This window comes from Phyllostomus discolor, chromosome 4, assembly GCF_004126475.2.
Source record: "Phyllostomus discolor isolate MPI-MPIP mPhyDis1 chromosome 4, mPhyDis1.pri.v3, whole genome shotgun sequence".
Taxonomy (NCBI): Eukaryota; Metazoa; Chordata; class Mammalia; order Chiroptera; family Phyllostomidae; genus Phyllostomus; species Phyllostomus discolor.
Genome location: NC_040906.2, coordinates 37,418,434 through 37,439,811, shown reverse-complemented (window position 1 = coordinate 37,439,811; position 21,378 = coordinate 37,418,434). Strand labels below are relative to the sequence as shown.

The window sequence follows — 21,378 nt, the reverse complement described above, 5'->3', positions numbered from 1 at the left end:
CCCAGAGGAACCTGTTACACCATCGATGCTGGGCTCCATTCCAAGAGTTTCTGATCCAATACATCAGGTGTAGGACCTAGAATGTGCATTTCTAACAAGTTCCTGGAAACTGGAGCTGTTGTTCCAGGGACCATACACTGAGGACCACTGTTCAAGGTGTGGGAGATATATGGAGACGCACAGCAGTCAGATGCCAGTGTAAAAACCAAAGTGTCAAGCTTCTGGCACTGTGAATGGGCCACATTGCTTATGCCAACTAACAGATTTCCCTAACAACTGCCTACGAATATACTTTAATCAATCATATGAATAACCTAATTAATTCAAGGTCACAGACAGAGGGTATCATTTCCTTCCAGAAAAGAAAGGACTTTTCCTGGAGCCCTATGGCCTGATGCTTGTTCTTGTTTGTTTTTGCTAGTGGAAAATTTAGTTGCTTTCCTCAGTGGTTTCCTATTACAATCACCTGAGCAGTTTGGAAAAACTGTGATATCTAGGCCACACCCAAAATAATAAAATCATAGTTTTTAGGGGGTGAACCCTAGGCATGAGTAACTTTCATAGCTATCCAGGGGACTGCAATTCACAATCAAAACTGAGATCCACTGGCTTGGTTCAAACTCAATAGTTCTTATTCTGGCTGTACATTAGTTATAATCTCCTGTGGCACTTTAAAAACAATATATATGGCCAGATTCTGCCCCAAGAGTCTCATTCAGTTGGTGCACTTAAACAACAAGGAAAACTTCTGGTGATCCTAAAATGAGAGGACTGAGAATAACTAGTAGAAACTAATGACAGTTGACATCCTCTCTAAAAACATGACTGTGGTTGCCATAGGTTGACCTACATATTTGCTATACATAGCTGCAGGAACTTCCCTATGAAAAACGTAATGAGAGCACTGGGTTACATATTTTAAGAATAAAGCTCAATGGTTAAGGAATTGTTTCTTCTTCATGTAGGTTCGCACAGCTTGCTCCTGCGCTCTTGGCTACTTAACTTACAATGCAAATGCTTTCCGCATCCTATTAATGGAATGCAGGAATAAGCCTAACCAGTTCCTTCGTATAACAAATAATATCAGCAGAGATGCAAGTATTAACCCAGCCTTTTTGAAGGAATTTCAAATACAACAAAAAGTGGGACTTCCTTCCTTAAGGTATTGTGCTTATATTTGAAGTTGCAGTAGTGAAATTATTGATAGAGGAAATTTTAACGAAGTTTAAGAAACATCAAACAAGGGGAACTATTCTTGACAGGAATATATGCCTTTTATACCAAAGGATAAACTTCACTTTAAATGTCCATTGCCAAAGCGTGTTTTAATTCCAACTTATGAACAGGAGTGTGAGTGCAAACAAGAATACAACCAGATCTTGGGGATCCTGTCTGACAAGGATTATTCACATTTCAGAAGTTTTGCGGAGCCTGGTTGCCTCCTCATCTGTGAGAGTTCTGAGCCAACCAGGACCACCACCACCATGACCTTGGCATCAAATGGGACTTTGGGACTTGATGCAAAGCGTGGTCAAATCAGAACTAGTGGTTGGAGTTATGCCAAAGTTTGCCAGACATTTATTCACATATTTCCTTCTGTAAATGTAGCTGAATTATAAGTCTTCTCTGCAAATAGTACTATTTACACATAGGAAACAGATCTACTCAAGATGTACTATTAACTTTATAATAACAGAATAAGATACAATATCATGGTTCTAAAAATAAATTTTAAGTACAGAGAAAAATGAGTACATCTTCAAAGTCACTTTAATTTGAATTCTTTGAAAAACTTAAAACCTAAAACTTGTTCCTTAATTTTTTAAAAAGATTTTATTTATATTCTTTTAGAGAGGGGAAGGGAGGGAGAAAGAGAGGGGGAGAAACATCAATGTGTGAGAGATACATCGATCAGCTGCCTCTTGCATGCCCCCAACTGGGGACCTGGCTTGCAACCCAGGCATGTGCCTGGACTGGGAGTAGAACTGGGGGCCTTTTGGTTCACAAACTAGAGCTCAATCCACTAAGCCACACCAGCCATGGTTATTACCTCATTTTTAAAAAAAAAAAAAAAAGCCAGGGAAACTAAATTGCAATTGCTGTGATTAACAGCATCAAAAAGTAATTTTTGCTGGTTGAAAAAATTAGTTTAGGATAAGTAATGGAAGTATTATTTAACAGTCACTCCCACAGCTAGCCCACAAGGCAACTTTTTGGGGAAGTAGAAAAAATATCCCTTCTCAGGACACTTTACTGCCATCTGCTGGAAAACTGTTGTAACTATACAAATCTGCAATGACGGAGGTGAATGCATTCCCTCTAGTTGCAAATACTCCACTTGCAGGATTATAAATAAGCAGTGACTAGCAATTAGTAAACTTACAGGAATGGTTACCCAGTGAGGTAGAAGTGGTGAGCAAATAACAATTACTCTCATAACAAATAGTGCTACGCACACTCCTTAGAGCACTTATATGGACAGTTCCCTGTAATTTTTATAACACTCCTATAAAGGAGTTTGGTTTAAATGAAACTATGGGAAACGCATTAAAAGATTACTAAAATAAGTTTGCAAGCTTGGGATGAATAAGCATAACCTTTCACAAAATATTCCTTGATACCACTACTGGAAAGAGAAAGTAGATTGATTGTGATTGGGATCATAATAGCATTTTTTTTAGTGTATACCACTACTCTTATTTCTATACTCCCATCCAAGAATGGAATTATTAGAAGAGTCCCTGAATGTGTAAGTTTTGAAGTACTTGTAGAGACATATTTCACTGGTGTTAACTGACCCTGCATGAAAATAATATGAGACCAACACTAGCTAGTTTCATGTTAAGCCTACTGGCATGAAGTTGCTTCATTGAGGTTGAAAAGAGCAAATGTTTCTCATCTAATTAACCAGAAGAAATGTATTTGTGATAACTATTTAGTACTTTAATCAAAACCTTTATTACCAGGGGATTTTTTGCATACAATACTGTATTTGTATGTTAAAGGTACAGGATGATGATTAAAATAATACTTCTTTTAAAGCCACAAACACCCCCCCCTTCCAAACACACATACACATTGACTTAGGCACATTTGACTTATTATTCTTTGACTTGAAACACTTCCTAGGTACCCCATTACTTTGAAAATGAAGTTTAAATTTTTTCACATTATTTTATAAGTACAAACAACTTTTTATTGCAACATGAAGTTATTCTTAAAGTCAGTTCAAATATATATTTTCAAATATTAATAATTTAATTTTTATGTTTTCCATTACCCTTTAGTCCCCTCATACCCACCTCCCCCACCCCCAGCAACCACCACACTGTTGTCCATGAGTCCTTTGTCCTTTTTGCTCAATCCCTCCATCCCCTCACCGCCCCCCATTCACTAGCTGTCATGTGCTCTCCATCTATGAGTCTATCTCTGTTTTCCTTATTAGTTCAGTTTGTTCATTAGATTTCACGTATGAAGAAATCATATGGTATTTATTTGTCTTTCTCTCACCGGCTTATTTCACTTAGCATAATGTTCTCCAGGTCCATCCATGCTGTGGCAAAGGGTAAAAATTTTTCTTCTTTTTTATGGTCAAGTAGTATTCCATTGTGTAAATGTCCCACAGTTGTTTTTTTGCCCTGCCTGGTGTGGCTCAGCAGATTGAGTGCCAGCCTGTGAACTGAAAGAACTCTTGTATTCCTGGCTGGTACCTTCTGGGAGATGGTGTTTGCAAGAGAAGTTTGTGGAAGGTAATCCTGTGGGAGTTCTCAGCCATGAAACTTCACAAGAATTCAAAGTAGAGTAAATAATGCTTGGGATTTCTCATATTCTTAATACATAAAATGACCTGATCTGTACTCTCCAACCTCATCTCCTATCAGGTGTCCAGATACCTTTAAGTCCGACTGCACCAGACAACTAAGTGCCCTTGGAACACGCCCTGCTGTTTTATAGTACTATAATCTTTCATGCCCTATTTCCTTGATCTTGGACACCTGTCCCCCACCTCATCTGTTTGCAGACCTATTTTCTTCAAAACCCAGATGAAGTGTTTTTCCTTCCATGAAGCTTTCCCTGATCACTTTAAGTAGATTTAATGTTTCAAATGTTCTGAACGATTAAGTGTATAAATGAGTACATGAATATAAAATACCTACAGGTAACATGTATAAATTAGATCATTAGGCACTGAACATGGTACGTAGATATACAAAGTATTTATATATTTATAGTTTGATAAACATGTTTTCCTTTTAGCCTGGAGAAAAATGGAGGACCATCCATAATTCCTGTCTTTAAAAAAGGTAATTGATTTTTCTTTTATCTCTGAGATACATTCTAGCCCTGACACTCTGTTTTCTGTTTATAAAAATTCAAAATGTAGAGATTACCAGACGTTTACCTGTGACCTTTGGGTTTTGTAATTCTATATAACTAAAGTGTCTTCCCATTTACAAACCAATGTTAAATATTTCTTTTAAGGCCTTTCCTACTAACATCACTTGACAGAAATTCATCTTTCTTTGCTTTTTCTCACAAGCCACACACAGTAATAAGTCATTACTGGAAAACATGTAAGTATGACTTAAATTATGACCTTGCTATTGTTTTGTTCCATGTACAACTTGTCTAATGAATTCTTAGGGAAGAGACCACATTTTTTTCTATTGATACTCTGTATGGTTTTCTACATAGTTGGCAGATGACGACTGAGCAGTCTAGGCCTGCAAGATCAAAGTCCAGATCTTCTACTGTTACCCATCAATGCCTATCAGACATGTGATAGGAAAAACAAATTACTCACTGATTTCACATACATGCTTAGTGCTTGTTCACAGGTGTTTAATGTAGGACCAAATTCAGTCTTACTTGGCATATTGTCCTCAAGTCAAAAGCAAGCATGGAATCATTCAGAAGTCAGTTTGCTTTAGTTACAACTGGAAAGAGAGAAATTAGGGAGAGAGAACAAAAGAAGAAAAAAATTTCATTTTTCAGGGAGTATTTGAGGGAAGTTACATATGTATATATGGGAGGCTCTATTTCTGAATGTCCTGGGCATAAGAATGTCTATTTTTGTGTACAGCTTCTTTAGTTAGTCTTATTCTTCCTTCACTTTAATACTGATTTCTAAATAACAATCTGTACCAGTCATGGTCTGAAGAAGTTTTCACAGGTTTGTGGAAGTAAGACAAAATAAAGACAAGGTAGCAAGTTTCTGCTAAAGTCTGTTACTTTGAAATAATGCCTTTCATACTTTTTTGGTGTTAAAATATCTTCTTTTACAAAATAATAATTAAAGTAATGAGCATTTTTTCTTTTATAAAGTGCCAAATTGGCACAATAAAAAGTTGGCAACCATATGTTTCGTCCCCAAAGATTTCTGCACTCTGACATCTAAGAGTCTGGAAGCTACTGATCTATTCTCTTAGTATGCTTTACTGATGTAAAGAAAACAGAACTATGTGGAACTAAAGGTAATAAGACCATACCTGGGTTCTTAGGCTTAAGAAAGAGACATTTAATTGTGGCTGTTTAATTTTTAGGGAAACGGCACAGAAGAAAATTAAAACCTAAAATTCAACCAAGAGATTCTTTGACTTTATTGCCTCCTGTAACTAACTTCATGGGACTCTTCAAAGCAGCAAAAAAGACCACTGTTTCTCATAATATTTTTTCTTTTTCATCTGCAACTTCATCAGATATCATAAAAGTATCAAGACCAAGAATAGTATTTTTGAACGAACTTGGAAAACATGTACAGAAAGATGATTTGGAAACTACAGAAGGCTAATAAAAGCATTTTAGCGTGAAAGGATTCCTGAGAAATCTTTTTAATTTTTAATTGTGGTAAAATACATATTACATAATTAAGTAATCTTTTTTTAATGGAAGTTCTTGATACTGATATTTAACAGATTTCCCTTAGCATGTCTACTAAGGGAAATTAAACTTAGGCAGAGTTATAGTTTCAAAAAATAGGTACAATTTTCTGAAATAGAATGCCTGAAGTTAAAACTATTAAAATATAGGAACTGACACAAGTGGCATACTTAGTATTTGTATGAAGTGTTATAAATGGTTTTTAATTGGTATGCTGTGCTAAAGAGGCCTGATTCAAAGTAGCCCACATTAACACTCACTGAAATACCTTAAGATATTTAATGATAAATTCCACAAATTCATGAGGCTTCTAAATGTATACCTTTAAGACATTTTATTTTTAAAAAAATCTGAACTCATTGACCATCATGTACAAAAGTATGGCTAAAAATGTGGCAAACAGCACTGACCACTCTCCATACTTATTGAGAACCTCTGGTTTACAGCTGGAAAGGGTGATATTCTCTGTGCTTAGAATTACATGGTGTCTCTGCCCAGAGAGAACTGTTTGCAGCAGGTAGTAGTTTTGTTGTATGTCTGCTTCTCCCATTTTACAGCAGCACATAGATGTGACACGAAAGCAAGTTGGGCTTCACTGTATCCTTTAAAGGCCCCCTTTTTCTCTATCCACTTTGCTCAGTGTCTTCATACGTCTTCCTGGGCTGCACTGAACATATCTATTAATGAACGGTTATTTTCCCCAACATGCCTTAACACAACAGTAATGATGGTGATGACAGCAGCTACATGTACTTAGACTTTTCCATGTGCCAGAGTCCAAAGCATGTGCTCTTAACCACTGCACAATACGAGACCTCTTTAATCCTCAAATACAATTCTATTTTCTCTTACTTGCTTTGAGTCACAGCTTTCTGGTGGATGGACTAAAATACAGGAATTGTGGTGGGGGAATGGCTTATTTTATACTAGAAAGGGATAAATAATTCAAATGATAAGAAACTATGTCATTTATTTAGTACCATTAAAAATAAGAATATCAAAGGAAATATTAAGCCTATGTAGACTTTTTAAAAAGCCTTTATTTTAGATAGCAAACTTTAGCTTTGTAACTATATTTTAAGAGTATTTCCAGATAAGGATCAGCATTTCTTTGTTTTCAACAACATAGACATTACCTGAGTACCTTGGCCTAGCCATACCATCATATTACTTCTAATACTTATTGTATTTCTCTGTAAATTACTGTCAAATACAGCCCCTTCCTCCCTGTACAGATTATTTTTATTACATTGCATTTTCCTTTTGTTTTTTAAAATTATGTGTAAGATAAGAAAGGCCTCTAAATAGAAACTTTTCAGCAACTGCTTGCTTCATACCTGACTATAAGCTAAATTTGGTACATATCCTTGCCAATATAGAGCATGATGTTTCTCCTTTTCCTTTCCATCTTTCTTTCTTCTCTCCTTCTTTCCTATGGCTAAGTACTGAAAGGGCTCAAGATATGAATGCTTCCAGAATTTGCTCATTTTCTTTATCTATAGTTTCTCTTACTTAATCATGAACCCAAATTTGACATGTATGCTAGTAAATTTAACCATTTATATTATAGATATCCCTATTTTATAATTGTGATAGTGGGGAGAAATTTTGGTCAATTTTAACAACTTAGTTTATAGATATCCCTATTTCATAATATGTGATAGTGGTAAGAATTTTTAGTAAATTTTCTTCCGTAATTTATATGCACTCTGATTCTAATAGCCACAGCAAAGGACTCCACTTCTTCTCTTTGAATTAAGATCCACATTATACAGAACACAAATTCAAATACAAAATGTGAATTCACTAATTGTTTCTTTTTAATATCTGTAAACCAATCCCATCAAACCTATACCTCAACATCAATAAATGCAAAGCTTTATAAATTGGCTGTTTCTGTAAGTTCCTTCATATAAATTATGTTTTCTATTTCCAGTATAAATTGGATGATCATAAAGCAATACTCTATGATCACAATTCTAAAGAAAATAACTTAAGGAATTTCTCATAAGATAGTCACCTGAAGGCAGGATTAAAATGAGAAATCTTTTCATTATAGATTTGCATCCTTTTCTCCTATTTCTTAATAATGCAAGTCACTGACTAGAAAGTTAGCTTGTCCTGTGTGGATGACATTCTATAAATCTCTACTGGTAAATCCTCTCAAAGGACATTATATAGTCTGTGGCACTGTCCGTAGAGTCAAACCTACTTTAATCCAGGCAGAAAAAAGTGATAAACTACTATGATATCTGCAGTACAAAGTTTCAGATTCTGGGAAATTATCTAAAAACAAAACAAAACCCTTTTCATCTCATCTATTTGCATCAATTAAATAACATAATGAATATACTAAAATAATGAATATATGTGATCAACTAAAAAGTACAATACACGATGAGAAATTACTTGCATGTCACATTTCTTATTCTTAAAATCCCAGGTGGGTTTTAAGAAATGTATAGACATTCCATTTGCTCCAGAGAACATACCTATGTAACATATTTTTTAAATTTTTTATAATTTATAACATACATTCTGTTAAATGTCACCTTTTGTCTTGATTTGGAATTCTACAACTTGACACAACTTTGACCTGGCTCCTTTTCCAACACTGTTCTCTCAATGGAAAAGTCAGGCTAATTTTCAGCAGAAGCCAAAGAAATAGCTTCTACTACTCTGATAGGAAAAAGGGGAAGACAATCTCGGCCTGTATGACATGGGGCCAGAATTTAGCAGAGTCACTGTATTTCTTCCTACAGGTTTGTTTTTTCTATCTGCCAATAGTAGTACATCCTTTCCCCCAGAAGATGTTTTACTTTGGTTTTTGATTTAAAAATTTATATTCTCTTGTAAGACAATAACATATTATTGCAGGCTCTCAGAAGAACAGGTTAAGCATCAAATATAAGAGGAGTAACAAAAGAAAGTGTTCATCAACATATTATATATCTTCTACAATCTGATATACAAAAAAATTAAAACTGCTGAAATACTACCTTCAGGGATTTTTGAAAAGCAAAAATCAAATCTTCATTTTCAATGGTGGTACTTTTATGGCAGCTTCTCCAACTTCTTTCGATATATCTACTCCTAGAGGACATCTGCACGATAATCAGACCAATCACATTATTTCAAATATTTGCTTCCTGATCTGGCACTAGTTTGCAGACTATTTGCTTAGAATTCTTAACAAACAATGTGTGTATCTAATTTATAGTTAGTTGTGTGTAGTGATAATTCTTGAATACATGTAAGTACAACAGGACTTCAAACCAGAAGAATGGATGAAGAAAGGCCAGTTTCACTAATAAGAAATCTAAATTTGGAGATTTTTTAAACTACTTTGAGGTATATTTGACATGTAAAAAGTTATACATATTTAATATATACAACTCAGTGTGACTTTGGGGATTGAGATGTTTCGAAAGAAATAATTCTGTGGCTCTCAAATACTGTAGATAAATAAAAACAAAATGAAGTAGGAAGATTTTTAAAAAGTCTTATAATCCTCCATAATGCTAAAAAGGCAAAAACAATTTACCATATAGCTAAAGCCAAAACTACATCCACTCCTACTTTAGAAATTCCCTAGATTTCCACTGATTCTTCTGTGAGGTTTCAAAATCTAGCTTCTTTTCCACCTTCCTTTGTCAATACAGGCAGGAGAGGTCTTAGATCCCACCCTCTTCCTTTGTTCTTCCTTAATAAGTAATTTTGGCTGCAGATTTCTGCTTTTTCACTATGTTGCCCAACCTGGAAAAAGCCATTGTCTCCAGCCTCTGCACTGCCCAAAGAAGGCACCACTGGATCAGATGATATATTCTACCAAAGACCAGGCCATTGACATAGGGGTTTCTTCTGCCACTACTAACTAGACTCAGTTCAGTTACAATCAGCCATAAGAGTCTGTGGTTCATGTAGCTACAGTGATGGACTATAATGCTAAAAAGTTGTAAAACATCAGATGAACCAATGTTTAAAACAGAATTATGTTAGACTATGAAACATAATCATCCTTCACTATTTTTACTATTCTTGAATTAACTTAGACCAGAACTTGATAACAAACTGAATAACTGTGCTATTCTTTGGAACTTTGATTAGGGAGTAAACTAAGACTTCCAGAAAACACCTGTCTTTGGCCATTACTCAGCTGCACAAAGAAGGGTATATTCACAGCCCAGTCTCACACCCAAATGCTTTTTGCACATATTCCTTGTTTCCCAGCAAACTAGCTGGTTCTGAGGCGGTCTTGACACTGCAAAAGTCAGGCTATAGATAGGGTTTCCATTCTGGTTCCAAGTAAAAAAAATCATTTTATAATTCGTGCCTTATAATGTTTCTAACTTAAGATTTGTCAAATTTTTTATAACTTGAAATTGCAGCAAACATATTTCTTATAAGGTATCTATCTCCTAGGTTCATGAAATAAATTAATGTCACTAGATTAATGTTACTAGAATGTCAGTGAAAACCTCAAATATAAAGGCAACATTGAGGCTTCGACTCTTTTTTAATTAATTAATTTTTATTGTTATTCGAGCAGTTTCCCCCACCCCAGCCCAACACCCCAGCCCTCTCTACCTCCCTCCCCTGTTTCCACCCCCACCTTGTTATTGTCCATATGTCCTTTATAATTGTTCCTGCAAACCCTTCACCCCAGGCTTTGACTTTTATAATTCAACTTGCATAAAGATATGAATTGTACTACATACTTCGGTTCATAACGGATGCCTTCTGTGTCGTATAAAATGCCCAAGCCAGCACGCAATCTTTCAATACCATTCCTATATAAGAATCATGGAAACAAAATAGCCCAAAATTTAAAAGAAGAAGATTTACATGATGAAATGACAATATTTACATAATTATGAGGGAAGCACATACACCTTGTGGCTTACCATGCGATCATAACGCCGTTGTCAGTGCACAGTCTGGGAGGAGGACACAGTAAGGTGCACTGTGTTGCATTTGTTACAATTTCCAGAGCTTTTCGGATATATAAGTTACTTGCAACTCCTCCAGATACAACCTGAAGTAATTGAGAAGACCAAAATTAACAAATATTACATATGGATATGAGCCAAGCTGTTAGCTATATTATACAATGAAAAGATCACATTTTGATAGATGGATGAGCAATTGATATCTCTCTACAATAAAAATTTGGAGTATAAAAAAAACACCAAAAATTATCAGCCTATAATCACTACTACTACTTTTTGTATATTTCCTTCTAACCTTTTTCTAATTATAATCATAGCACAATACTTTAGACCCTGAAATTTTTACTTACAAGTATGTTTCCTTTTTATTACATAATCCTTAAAACACTGTCATCTTTGATATTCCATTTTATGAATATACCATCATTTAAATATTGTCTCACTTTATAATTTTTCAAAACAATTAAGTTTAAGATATAGTTAAATAAGAAGTTTATTTAAAGACTTTAAGCACATTAAAAGAATTTCATCAAAGGAAAATAATTTTTAAGGAAATCAATCTATTTTTCTAAAAATAATGAAACCGGTTACTGCATTTTATTTCTTATTGTAAACCATCTTTTTAAATTTAGTGAGAAGATGTAGCTTGGACTGTTTTGCCACACAGGCTATACATATCCCATAAAGCTGCCACACGTACAAGAAATGGATGTTAGCTTTATTCTGCATATCTCATATTGTCAGGTCTAGTGTATGGCATTAAAGACCTTTTCATCCAATGCACAGGGTCAATTAAGCTCTTGGGAGAAAAGTATCTTACAGTGAAGTGTTACTATTCCATAATGAGATGAGAAAACTTACCAATACTGCATTACTTTCAGATAAAAAGTTTCTCTGCTTGCAAAATAGAATAGCACGATGTGTTCTTTTTGCAATGTGGCAAGCTGTTGTGTGCTGCACTGCAGCAGCAATGTCGGCTGCTGAAGACAGAAGTTGCCCCTTCTCAATACCTACAGAACAAACAGGCATTTTTAGGCAAAACCCAGGATTATTTATCTGTCCAACTTTACTAATTATAAATGTACCTTCCTCTTTTTCTTTTTGCGTTATTGTCTTATCTACAACATGTTGAAGTCCAGAAAAAGAAAAATCACAATTTTTAGCACGTTGCATGGGAGGTTTGAAATCAAAATGCAGTTTATTTCCTTGTTTAGCCAAATGTTCTATAGCCTTTCCCCCACTCATGGTGGAGCATTCTGGATGTTTTATTAAGGAAAGTCTTCTTGCTACCTATCAAAAACAAACAAAAATTTTTGTAATGAGTCATAAAATTGCACATATTGAAACGAAGATGCAAAGGAAATGAAAAACACACAAAACCCTGGATAGATAAGACATACTCTACTTTTACTTCTGACAATTGGATCAATAATGGCTGATCACTGTTTCCTTATCTACTTTTGCTCTTCTACTGGGTATGGAAAATAGATTTGAAATTAGCAATGACCCCTTAATGCTGAACTTCAAAAGTGAGATGGGCTTTCACATCTCATTTATTCCAATCATTTCAACTGTTGGCAGCAGGATTTCTTTGTATGGCATTAGGCTCTGCAGGATTCTAAAGCAAAGGAAAAAGAAACCTGCTTGGTGATCGTGTCAGCAATTGTGATATTTAACCTTAAAATTTCGTGTATCTTTAATATTCTTATGTTATCTTGGCTCACATTTCACATTTTATAGTACTTTAGACTTCACAAAAATGCTTTCTTGCACATACATTATCCTAGCTGATTAAAAACCTAACTGTATTTGCAAACTCTTTGAGCTCTTATATGTTGATGTAAATCTCTTACCATTTTATTTGGAACGGCTATTAAAGAATCTTTTGTAAACTAGATACTCCTTTCTCTTGTCTTACTGCACATACATTTTTCAGTCTAATATAATATCATTCAGAAATATTTAGATGAATGGTACTAATGCAGCTATTACTATTTAACTGACACTGACACCTTAAAAAAGAACAGAGAAATTAATTCTTAATTACCTTGTCAAGCATGTCACCCGGTGCTATGTCCAAAGACTTTCCAAGAAGCAGAAAATCTGAAACTCCTCTAACTAAAGCCAACAGACAATGGCCTCCAGAAATCAAAAGAACTAAAAAAGGAAATTCTACTTTATTTGTCAACCTAATAGTAAGTGCATGAGCTTCCATATGATGAATGGGAATAAAGGGCTTTTTTAATTGATCAACCAGCTGTAAGCTAAATGATAAGCCCACTCCCAAGCTTAAAGCAAGTCCTGGTTTTATGGTAGTTGCAATTGCTGAGAGTTCACTTGGACTGATTTTACTGACAGAGAGAGCTTCTTGTACTATTCGTTGAATGTTTTCTCTGTGAAGCTGTTGAGCTACTGGAGGAATAATTCCACCTGTTCTGAAAGAGATTATTAAAAAGCTTTTTATAATTTTAAGATGGTAAAATAGGAAGAAAAATTATATATTATAGCTGAAGATATGTTTTAAATCATTACATAGCTAAAAATGTTAGTTAATAGTTAAGTCAAGTATTTTCAAATGTGTCATAATGAATGCAGCACACTATAAGAACTCAGGATGTAGTACTAGATTAAGGGTGTAATGTTTATTTAAAATTGTGCACAAAAAAACTCCTACAGATTTGTTTCTTGATGAAAGCAATTACCAAAATAATCTTGAGAGGCATTTTAAGGAAGAAATTTGAACACAGAAAGGACAGGATAAAACTGGATGTTAGGAAAATTAATATCTCTGCAGTAGTAAGACTTTTAAAGACTTAAAGTTATTGCAAAAGTGTAAGGTGATTACATCTTAATCTGGTGATTGTGGGAATGAAAAGAAAGGGAGAGGGAGCCTGGAAAACTGTAATAATTAATTGGATATAAGAGGAAAAGAAACGAAGGCATCAAAGATGATTCAGATACTGAGCTGGAATGACTGGGAGTAAAGAAATACTAACAGAAACATGAAGAGTTTTGTAAAGAAAGATAAGTTTATTTTTAAACACTGCATTGAAGTCATAGCAGGACAGCAGAACAGCTTGCAATCCTGAAAAAAAGTTTGTGCTCAGAGTTGGTAATTTTTATTTTTAGTCCATGTAAGGACAGACAGTGGATAATCACTCCAAATGTCAAGAATAAAGAATTAGGAGGTAAAGTTGCCAGCAAAAATATTGCCAGCATGTGACAGAAAAGCAGAGCAATAAAATACAGGGTCTGTGACATGCACCTCAACTCTTGAAAACAACTTCAAGCATTTGATGTTGAAGATCTGCTAGTCCTCTACAGAGAAGTTAAAATCCTCAGTAGGAGCATACAATGAACTATACAACTATGTATTTGTATGCAAATATACAACTATATTTACTTAATATATTTACTTAATATATAGTTGTCCCTTGAACAATGCAGGGGTTAGAGGTGCCAGCCTCCATGCAGTCAAAAATCTAGGCATAACTTTGATTCCCCCAAAACTTTACTACTAATATCTTACTACTGGCAGCCTTACTAATAACATGAACAGTTAATTAACACATATTTTGTATATGTATTAAATACTTAAAGTAAGCTAGTGAGAGGAAAGTGTTATCAAAAATAATAAGAGAAACTACATTTGTAGTACTGTACAGTATTTGATACCATGAGTTTATGCCTGTTTACAAGATATGAATCATCTATCACCACCTACATCAACAGTCTTATATGATACAAAACACTGCAGATTTATACATATTACTAAAACTAGACATCAAAAATGAAAAGATACTATGAAAAAATTTCATTTATAGAGTACAATGATTTATGCACTGATAACAGAGCAGCAGCAATGTGATTGCTTTATGGTGGTCTAATATAATCGACATAATTGCATCACAGTAGCCTAGCCTATACAATAATGAATGGTTAAAAATTTTTATGGCATGTAGTACTATAACCATATTCATAATACAGTCCTCTCCATAGGGTACATGTGTAACGAGGCTTTAAGGTCCTAATGATCCACCCTCCACACACCCCCCACCCTGGGTTAGAGGCTGAATTACAGATGCTGTGTTTGGAGGCAGAAAGTCCATTTTGATGCCTTTAGCATTAAACTCACAGCTTTCTGGGTGGTCAGGGACATTGTCTAATATCAAAAGAACTTTAAGAGACAGTCCCTTACTGGCAGTGTACTTCCTGACTTCAGGGACAAAGCATGGATGGAACCAATCCAGAAAAAGGGTCCTCATTATCCAGACCTTCTTGTTGTCATACTACCAAAAGACTGGCAGCTAGTAGTTATCTTTTCCCTTCTAGGCTTAGGTATTAGCAGCTTTATAGATAAGGTTAGTCCTGGCCATAAGTCCAACTGTATTCGCACAAAACAGTATAGAGTTAAGCCTATCCCCTTCTGCTTTAAATCCTGGTGCTCACTTCTCTTCCTTACAATAAATGTCCTTTGTGGCATTTTGTCTTTCCAGAATAGGGTACTTCTGTGTGCATTAAAAACCTGTTCAGGTAGATATACTTTTTCCTTAATGATTTTCTTAACATCTGGGAACTCATCTACTACCTCTTGGTCAACAGAAGCTGCTTCACCTGCCATCCTAACATTTTTTAAGCCAAAACTTTTTCTAAAATTATCAAATCATCCAATGCTGGCATTAAATTCTTCAGTTTTAGATCTTCACCTTCATTTTACTTTGTCATGTAATGACTTCACTTTTTCTATAGGTATGCCTTTCTTATAGCAATCCTGCATCCACATAAAAGCTGTACTTTCAATATGAGATAAATAGGTACTTCCTAAGAAGTGCAAAATATTTATAACTGCTGACATAGCAGCAGCAACAGCCTCATGATTTTTTTTTTTAGCAATGGCCCTTACATTGGATTCATTTACCTTAAAATGGCAGGCATATCTAGATATATATCAAGCAATCCAACTTTTTCCTGTAATGTCATAACTCTTCTCTGCTTGAAGCACTTCCAGCATCACTAGTGGCACTTCATGTGGGTCCCATGGTGTTATTCAAGGTTTATGGTACTGCACAAAACACAATGAAAACTATACAAAAATCCCCAGTAGATCACTTTCTGCCGTGATACCCAATTTACCGGAGAGATGAACTGCTTATGTAGAGGTATTATAGACAAATGGCACTTCAAGCAGATACAACACTTGAGCTTACTGCAATAGCAACAGGTGGTGGCTACAAAACTATTACAGTACTGCAGTATGTACTCCAGTTAATTTTATGCAGTTATGATTTAATATTTCATCTTGGTTGGTTTATATTTCTCCTAACTGCAAATGGTGCTGTGTATGGTCTATAAATATATTAATAAGTTTTGATAAATTTTAAGTTTTTATAATAGATTTGTATATATTTTATGGTAGTAAATGATAGACTAGTATCTACATATATTTTATACATTCATGACATACATTTCTCTTGTTTGTTCAAGATTTCTAAGCTATGTGGTTCATTTGCAAGTTTTTTTCAAATTGTCACAAATATCCAAAAATATTTTCCAACATATTTACTAAAAAAAAATTTGCATAAATGGACCTGTGCAGTTCAAACCCGTGTTGTTCAAGGGTCAACTATATATCATATCTTAGAGATCAGGTTAAGCTTCTTGAAGGCAAGGACTTTCTAGTACTTCACTATGCCTTACTAACACCTGCCAGTCCCTTTCACATATTATGTAACCATTCGAGGCCTATTCTGCCTCTTCACCTATATTCTTTCTAATTATAATATTCTATATTATTTCTATTATATTTCCCACAATCCTATATGGTAGGCATCCTTCCCACTTTATGGATGTAAAACAGAATCAGAGAGGATGAAGCACTTGCCTAAAGGCAGCCAATACCAAATGCCTAATTCATAATTAAAATACAGTTTTGTGATATGAAAATACCAACCTTTTTCACTATTCATCCATTTTAAATTGAGGGCTTCAAGGCATTTTTAATTTGTACAGTGCTTCAACATATTTTGAATTAGCTAATTTTAAAAATCTGGAGATAAATTCAGAATGTTACAGTAACATTCTGAATTTCCATTTTTTCTTGAAAATTCTGATAACCAAATAATATAGGGTCTATATACCTGCCTGACAATAATTGGCTGGATCTAAGTACTGACTTCCCTCCAGATATTTTCCACTTTGTATCCAGCCCACTTATTTCTGTAACTTGCCTGCTGGTGCTCTGGAAACATCTTAGTTTATAAAACTTGCACCATTCTGTGCTTCAATACAATAATATTCTTACAGTACCAACATGAGTTATGTATATAATTGTGAATAGGATTTTTTGTTTTCAGTGATAAACACAGGCTAGAAGTCAGGCTTTCCTAAGACTGCAGTTGACAACATGATACATACAGGTGAACAAAAGAGGAAGGGCATTACTGAGGGGAAGTCATGGATAAATACTGGAGCTGGGAATGAGCTTAGTTTCTTTTTGTCAACAGGATTAGTTAAGGTTTGAACTTTATTATCAAGAGCCTTAAAAGCCAGGGCTGAGAGGTTTAAAAAAGTTATTAGGAGCTTTTGTACAAAAAAGAAATTAGCTCCTAAAATTTAACTTTTATATATGATAAATACAAAAGAATTATTTTACTTTTTTTCCAAAAAAGTGAATACCACCAAGATAATGTCTACTTACTTCAAATGAACTTCAGTTTGGGAATGTATTGCTTCTCCCCAAACATTTCCAGTTTCATCCACCACAGCAGCTGCTGTATCATCACAACTGGTTTCAATTCCCAATACTAGTTTATGAAGAAATACTTTTCCAGGATGAAAATTAAAACTTCTTAAATATTCATAAATTTTCCTTTTTGATGGTTTAAAGAAAACTCCTGCTGTCTTATTCAATATTAGCATACTTACTCTATAGATAATTCCTGGAAAAGAATTAAAGAAACAAACTAAATATTATTTGGAAATGATATGGGCCACTAGCACATTTAGTTAAGCAAAATTTTGAAAGCTTGGTCTATATTTCAATTTAGAGTTTTATAAAATTATAGGACAGTTTGGTAAAAGTCAGCAAAAATCTTTAAAGGTTGTAACAACTTGTTATATAATTATATAATTTATATAATATAAAGAATAGTATGAATGAATACAATGGTCTTCAAGAGGGAAAACAGGAAAGTGAGATATAAATTTTTTGCATTCCTATTATTTTCATGCTCTTCTTACGAAACAACTCATTATTCTTTATTAAAAAGCTAATGTTACAGTACAATAGATGATGGAATAGTCCTTTGGAAAGTGCTATTTATTTTTTGACAGCTAAAATTATAGCAAAATGAAACAGTAAAAATAAATACATTCCATTTCCAGGAAACATTCTTCAAAATAAAATTTAATCATTTCATTGGAAAACAGAGTACACACAAAACACACTCAAAATAAGGTTTAGTGGTCTAGTTTAGAAACAAGTGTTCTCATACAGCTCATCTTAAATGAACCACATGTCGACTAAAAAGACTGCAACTTCCTACCTATTTTATCCATTAATTACAAGTTTTCTAATTAAATCTACCTTTTTGCCACAACTTTATCACAACAGAGATCTTCTCAAATCCTGTTTTTTCCAAAGTAATAGCAGTCCACTAAAGGCCCCTGGTACTTCCACACTGCCAAGTATCTAGTTTCATGCTCCCAAATCACTTGTTCTAAAACTCTCTGGGTGTTTACTAAGTGGGCTTTTTCCCTACTACACTACTGACAGCATGGAAAAAAGAGGGAATGAATATTGAAACCTTTATTGTTCCACTGGGGCAGAGGGCATCCAGGGGCTGGATATGATCGACCACACAGAGAGCAGCTAAAGGAGTGCTGCTCAGACAGACACACCCTGAGAAACTGGATGTGCAATCCCTAAATCCAGGTAGGGCAGCTCGTGCCAAGTAAAGTACTTCTCTTCTGGGTCAAGAAGGCTCCCATGTGAACCCAGGGATTTGGCCAGCGATATCTGCTGTAAGAAGGCGAGGGACTCGGTCTAGAACCGCCTTCCCAAGCGTGTAAAAGCCGGGGCGGGCGGGGGGGGGGGGGTGAGCTTTCACCCACCTGCAGGGTGAACAACTGTAGCTGGTGCTCCTTTCGTTCCCGTGCATCGACGGGTGGAGTGCCCTTTCTCAGGCGTTAGAAAGCCCGACCTTGGCGCTCCGGAAATGATGTCATCAGTATGGTGTCGCGTCCTGTTGTCAGGCCAGCTGTGATTAGCCTAGAGGGCGTCACTCTTAACTCAACTCAACGTATATATAAGCGTAAAGCTGGTCTTTGCCGAAGACACTGTGCCTGAGCTCCTGCATTTTCTCCCTGGCTTCTAGGTAACAAGACTTCTCTGTAAGGTCAGAGGGCTAGTGAGTGATCTAGCGGAGGCCGAACACGGATTTGTCTAACAGCATACCATTAAGTTCTGAACACTGTGCTGCATTAGAAGAAAAAAAAAATTGGCTGGAATTCGGACGCCCCTATGAGAAAATGATTGGTAGATTGTTCGTCATTCTATCTTGGAGGAACTCTCACCAAACTGAACGGTGTGGCTTGAAATATCTAATATTTTAAGAGAGAATGGAAACTCAGGGCGGCCGCAAGGACTTGTACTGGGTTCCCAGAGAACCGACGCGTTTCCGGTCGGAAAGTAGTAAAACGTTACTCCCACTTCACTTGAAGTAAAAGATGTGGGGCTGGCTCGTTTTTGTGATGAAGAGTAAGAGGGGAGTTGTGAATATTTACTTACAAAAAAATTAATATCCTATCTCCGCATTACATTATGTGGTCTTTGCCTACTGTGTACGCAACTTCAGCATAGTATGTCTTCATATTCTTGCACCTCCTTCATTTTTTTTGCTTTGATTGGTATGTAAGCTTATTACATTTGTTTGAATAGATTTATCCCGAGGCTTTCTTCTTCCCTGCTAAGCTTTAAGGTTTTACTAAGCAAGGACCTTATAAACCCAAGGTTGCTGCAGCTGGTACATATACTTGTGTCTTGCAATGTGAAGTTCTTGGTAAAAAAAAAAAAAAAGAATAAATCACAATCGGGAAGTCACAGATATAGTCTAGTGGTAGATACAGATATGTAAATTCCCAGTTACCAGAATGTTTGGAAAGTTATTTATGTATAACTCATGTTTTCCAATATTTTCATTTATCTGTGGCAATAATAACCACAATTAACAATAAAGTGTGACTATGTGCCAGGCACTGTTGTGGATTAATTTATTTAACTCTCCCATGAGGTAGTTACTGTCTTCATTTTACACAAGGCAACTGGTTTGGGTGATGTTCAGGTCATAGTTAGTAAATGCAGAGCTAGGATTAGAAGTCAGGCCATCTGCCTCTGGAGTCTGTTTTCATAATTGGTAGAAGATAAAGTAACTCCTATTTTCCCTATGCTGTATTGTTGACCCCAAAGAGGAAAAAAAATTTAAGACCTAAAGGTTAAAAAGTTAGTCATCCTATCTGATTGGGTATAATAGGCCAGAAGTTGTTTTCTATTATGCACTGGAATCTAGCCTGAACACAGACCCTTTCACATCTGGCACTGTTTTTCTTGCAATTTGAATTATGTTGAGCAGGTGTGGCCTAATGCTCTCCTGTGTTGTCAAGAGTTATCCTTGCTGTGTGTGCTAGTCTCTTTGGTAGATTCCTAATCTGGGCATCTTTGGCTGATGTTGAGTCTGAGTGTTACACTATGTGAAACAGCAGAACTCTAGGACACATTAGGAAGGAATTTTATTCTTCTTTGATTGCATGTTAATAGAAAGAAATGGCATTTTACCAGTCCCACATATTTGGCAAGTGAAGGTGTACATCTTCCATCTTCTTTACTGAACTAGAGAAGTTATTGGGGGAAAGGGTACTCTCTGAGACAGGTCTTGGCTTTCATCAGACCAAAGCATGTGGTTTGAGTGGCACTCATGGGCATTCTCAATGAAATATGACCTCACCACTGTAACTTCAGCTTGAATTAAGAGTTCCAAATAAATCTAAATATGCATATTTTGTCTCTGCTATTGTCTAGCTTTCCATTTGTAAACTTTAGAGGAAATTTACAGAAGAATCTTTACAATACTTGTTCTCTAATTATGTCTCACTAAATTGGACTTCATCATATATGTATTGGATTCTTTCCTTTAGGCTAGGAACTTTATTAGTTGTTAGAGATAAAATATCCATTCTCTACTTCATTTAACCAAGGCTAGTAACAGGTAATGGCAATACAGCATTATGGAAAGTGTGCATTGAGAAAGTTGCTTGGGGAAGGTGGTATAGCTTGCCCAGCAGGACCTTGGTGTGATTGCTGGGTTTCAACATCTGATTCTTTTCTAGGCTTGAAATTGGTTTATCAGTAGTGTCTGCACTGTGGAATACTTAGTCACACATTCAATTTGCTAATAAACTATGTAAAAACCATTATACTAATGTATTAATTTATGAGAAACGCAACGACGGAGTTAATAATAGTTGAACTTGCTGGTCCTCACACTTTTTCTGC

The 21,378-nt window shown here is 35.3% G+C and overlaps 2 protein-coding genes across 5 annotated transcripts in view; one reads left to right on the top strand and one right to left on the bottom strand.

Moving 5' to 3' along the window:
• ANKAR (ankyrin and armadillo repeat containing) overlaps positions 1 to 5,800 on the top strand; it is a 64,495-nt gene extending 58,695 nt beyond the window's left edge. Inside the window, exons 22-24 of the mRNA XM_028510684.2 lie at positions 966 to 1,162; positions 4,258 to 4,304; positions 5,544 to 5,800. Of these exons, the coding sequence (XP_028366485.1) occupies positions 966 to 1,162; positions 4,258 to 4,304; positions 5,544 to 5,791 (492 nt within the window). The 3' untranslated portion in view covers positions 5,792 to 5,800. The remainder of the gene's footprint in view (positions 1 to 965; positions 1,163 to 4,257; positions 4,305 to 5,543) is intronic.
• OSGEPL1 (O-sialoglycoprotein endopeptidase like 1) lies at positions 3,647 to 19,035 on the bottom strand. 4 transcript variants are annotated; one of them, XM_036023184.1, is made up of 8 exons: positions 18,942 to 19,035; positions 17,527 to 17,767; positions 12,877 to 13,264; positions 11,691 to 12,119; positions 10,785 to 10,915; positions 10,599 to 10,670; positions 8,880 to 8,984; positions 3,647 to 4,937 (listed from the first exon to the last, which is right to left on the bottom strand). In XM_036023184.1, exons 2-7 carry the CDS (start codon positions 17,745 to 17,747, stop codon positions 8,906 to 8,908), a joined length of 1,320 nt encoding a protein of 439 aa, XP_035879077.1. In that variant the 5' UTR covers positions 17,748 to 17,767; positions 18,942 to 19,035; the 3' UTR covers positions 3,647 to 4,937; positions 8,880 to 8,905. The 4 variants fall into 4 exon arrangements, with proteins under 4 accessions (XP_035879077.1, XP_028366511.1, XP_035879078.1 ...); XM_028510710.2 differs by lacking the exon at positions 3,647 to 4,937 and having other exon boundaries at positions 6,227 to 8,984; positions 11,691 to 11,839; positions 11,915 to 12,119; positions 18,942 to 19,033; XM_036023185.1 differs by lacking the exons at positions 3,647 to 4,937; positions 10,599 to 10,670 and having other exon boundaries at positions 6,227 to 8,984; positions 11,691 to 11,839; positions 11,915 to 12,119; positions 18,942 to 19,034.
• Between the last annotated feature and the right edge of the window lie 2,343 nt (positions 19,036 to 21,378).

Excerpts from the sequence above, each read along its gene's own strand:
- OSGEPL1 (XM_036023184.1), bottom strand. The coding sequence starts at position 17,747 with ATGCTAATATTGAATAAGACAGCAGGAGTTTTCTTTAAACCATCAAAA. Across the intron at positions 10,671-10,784 it reads AACGGCGTTATGATCGCATG|GAATGGTATTGAAAGATTGC; the intron begins GTAAGCCACAAG and ends ATTCTTATATAG. Across the intron at positions 8,985-10,598 it reads GGCATCCGTTATGAACCGAA|ATGTCCTCTAGGAGTAGATA; the intron begins GTATGTAGTACA and ends ATTATCGTGCAG.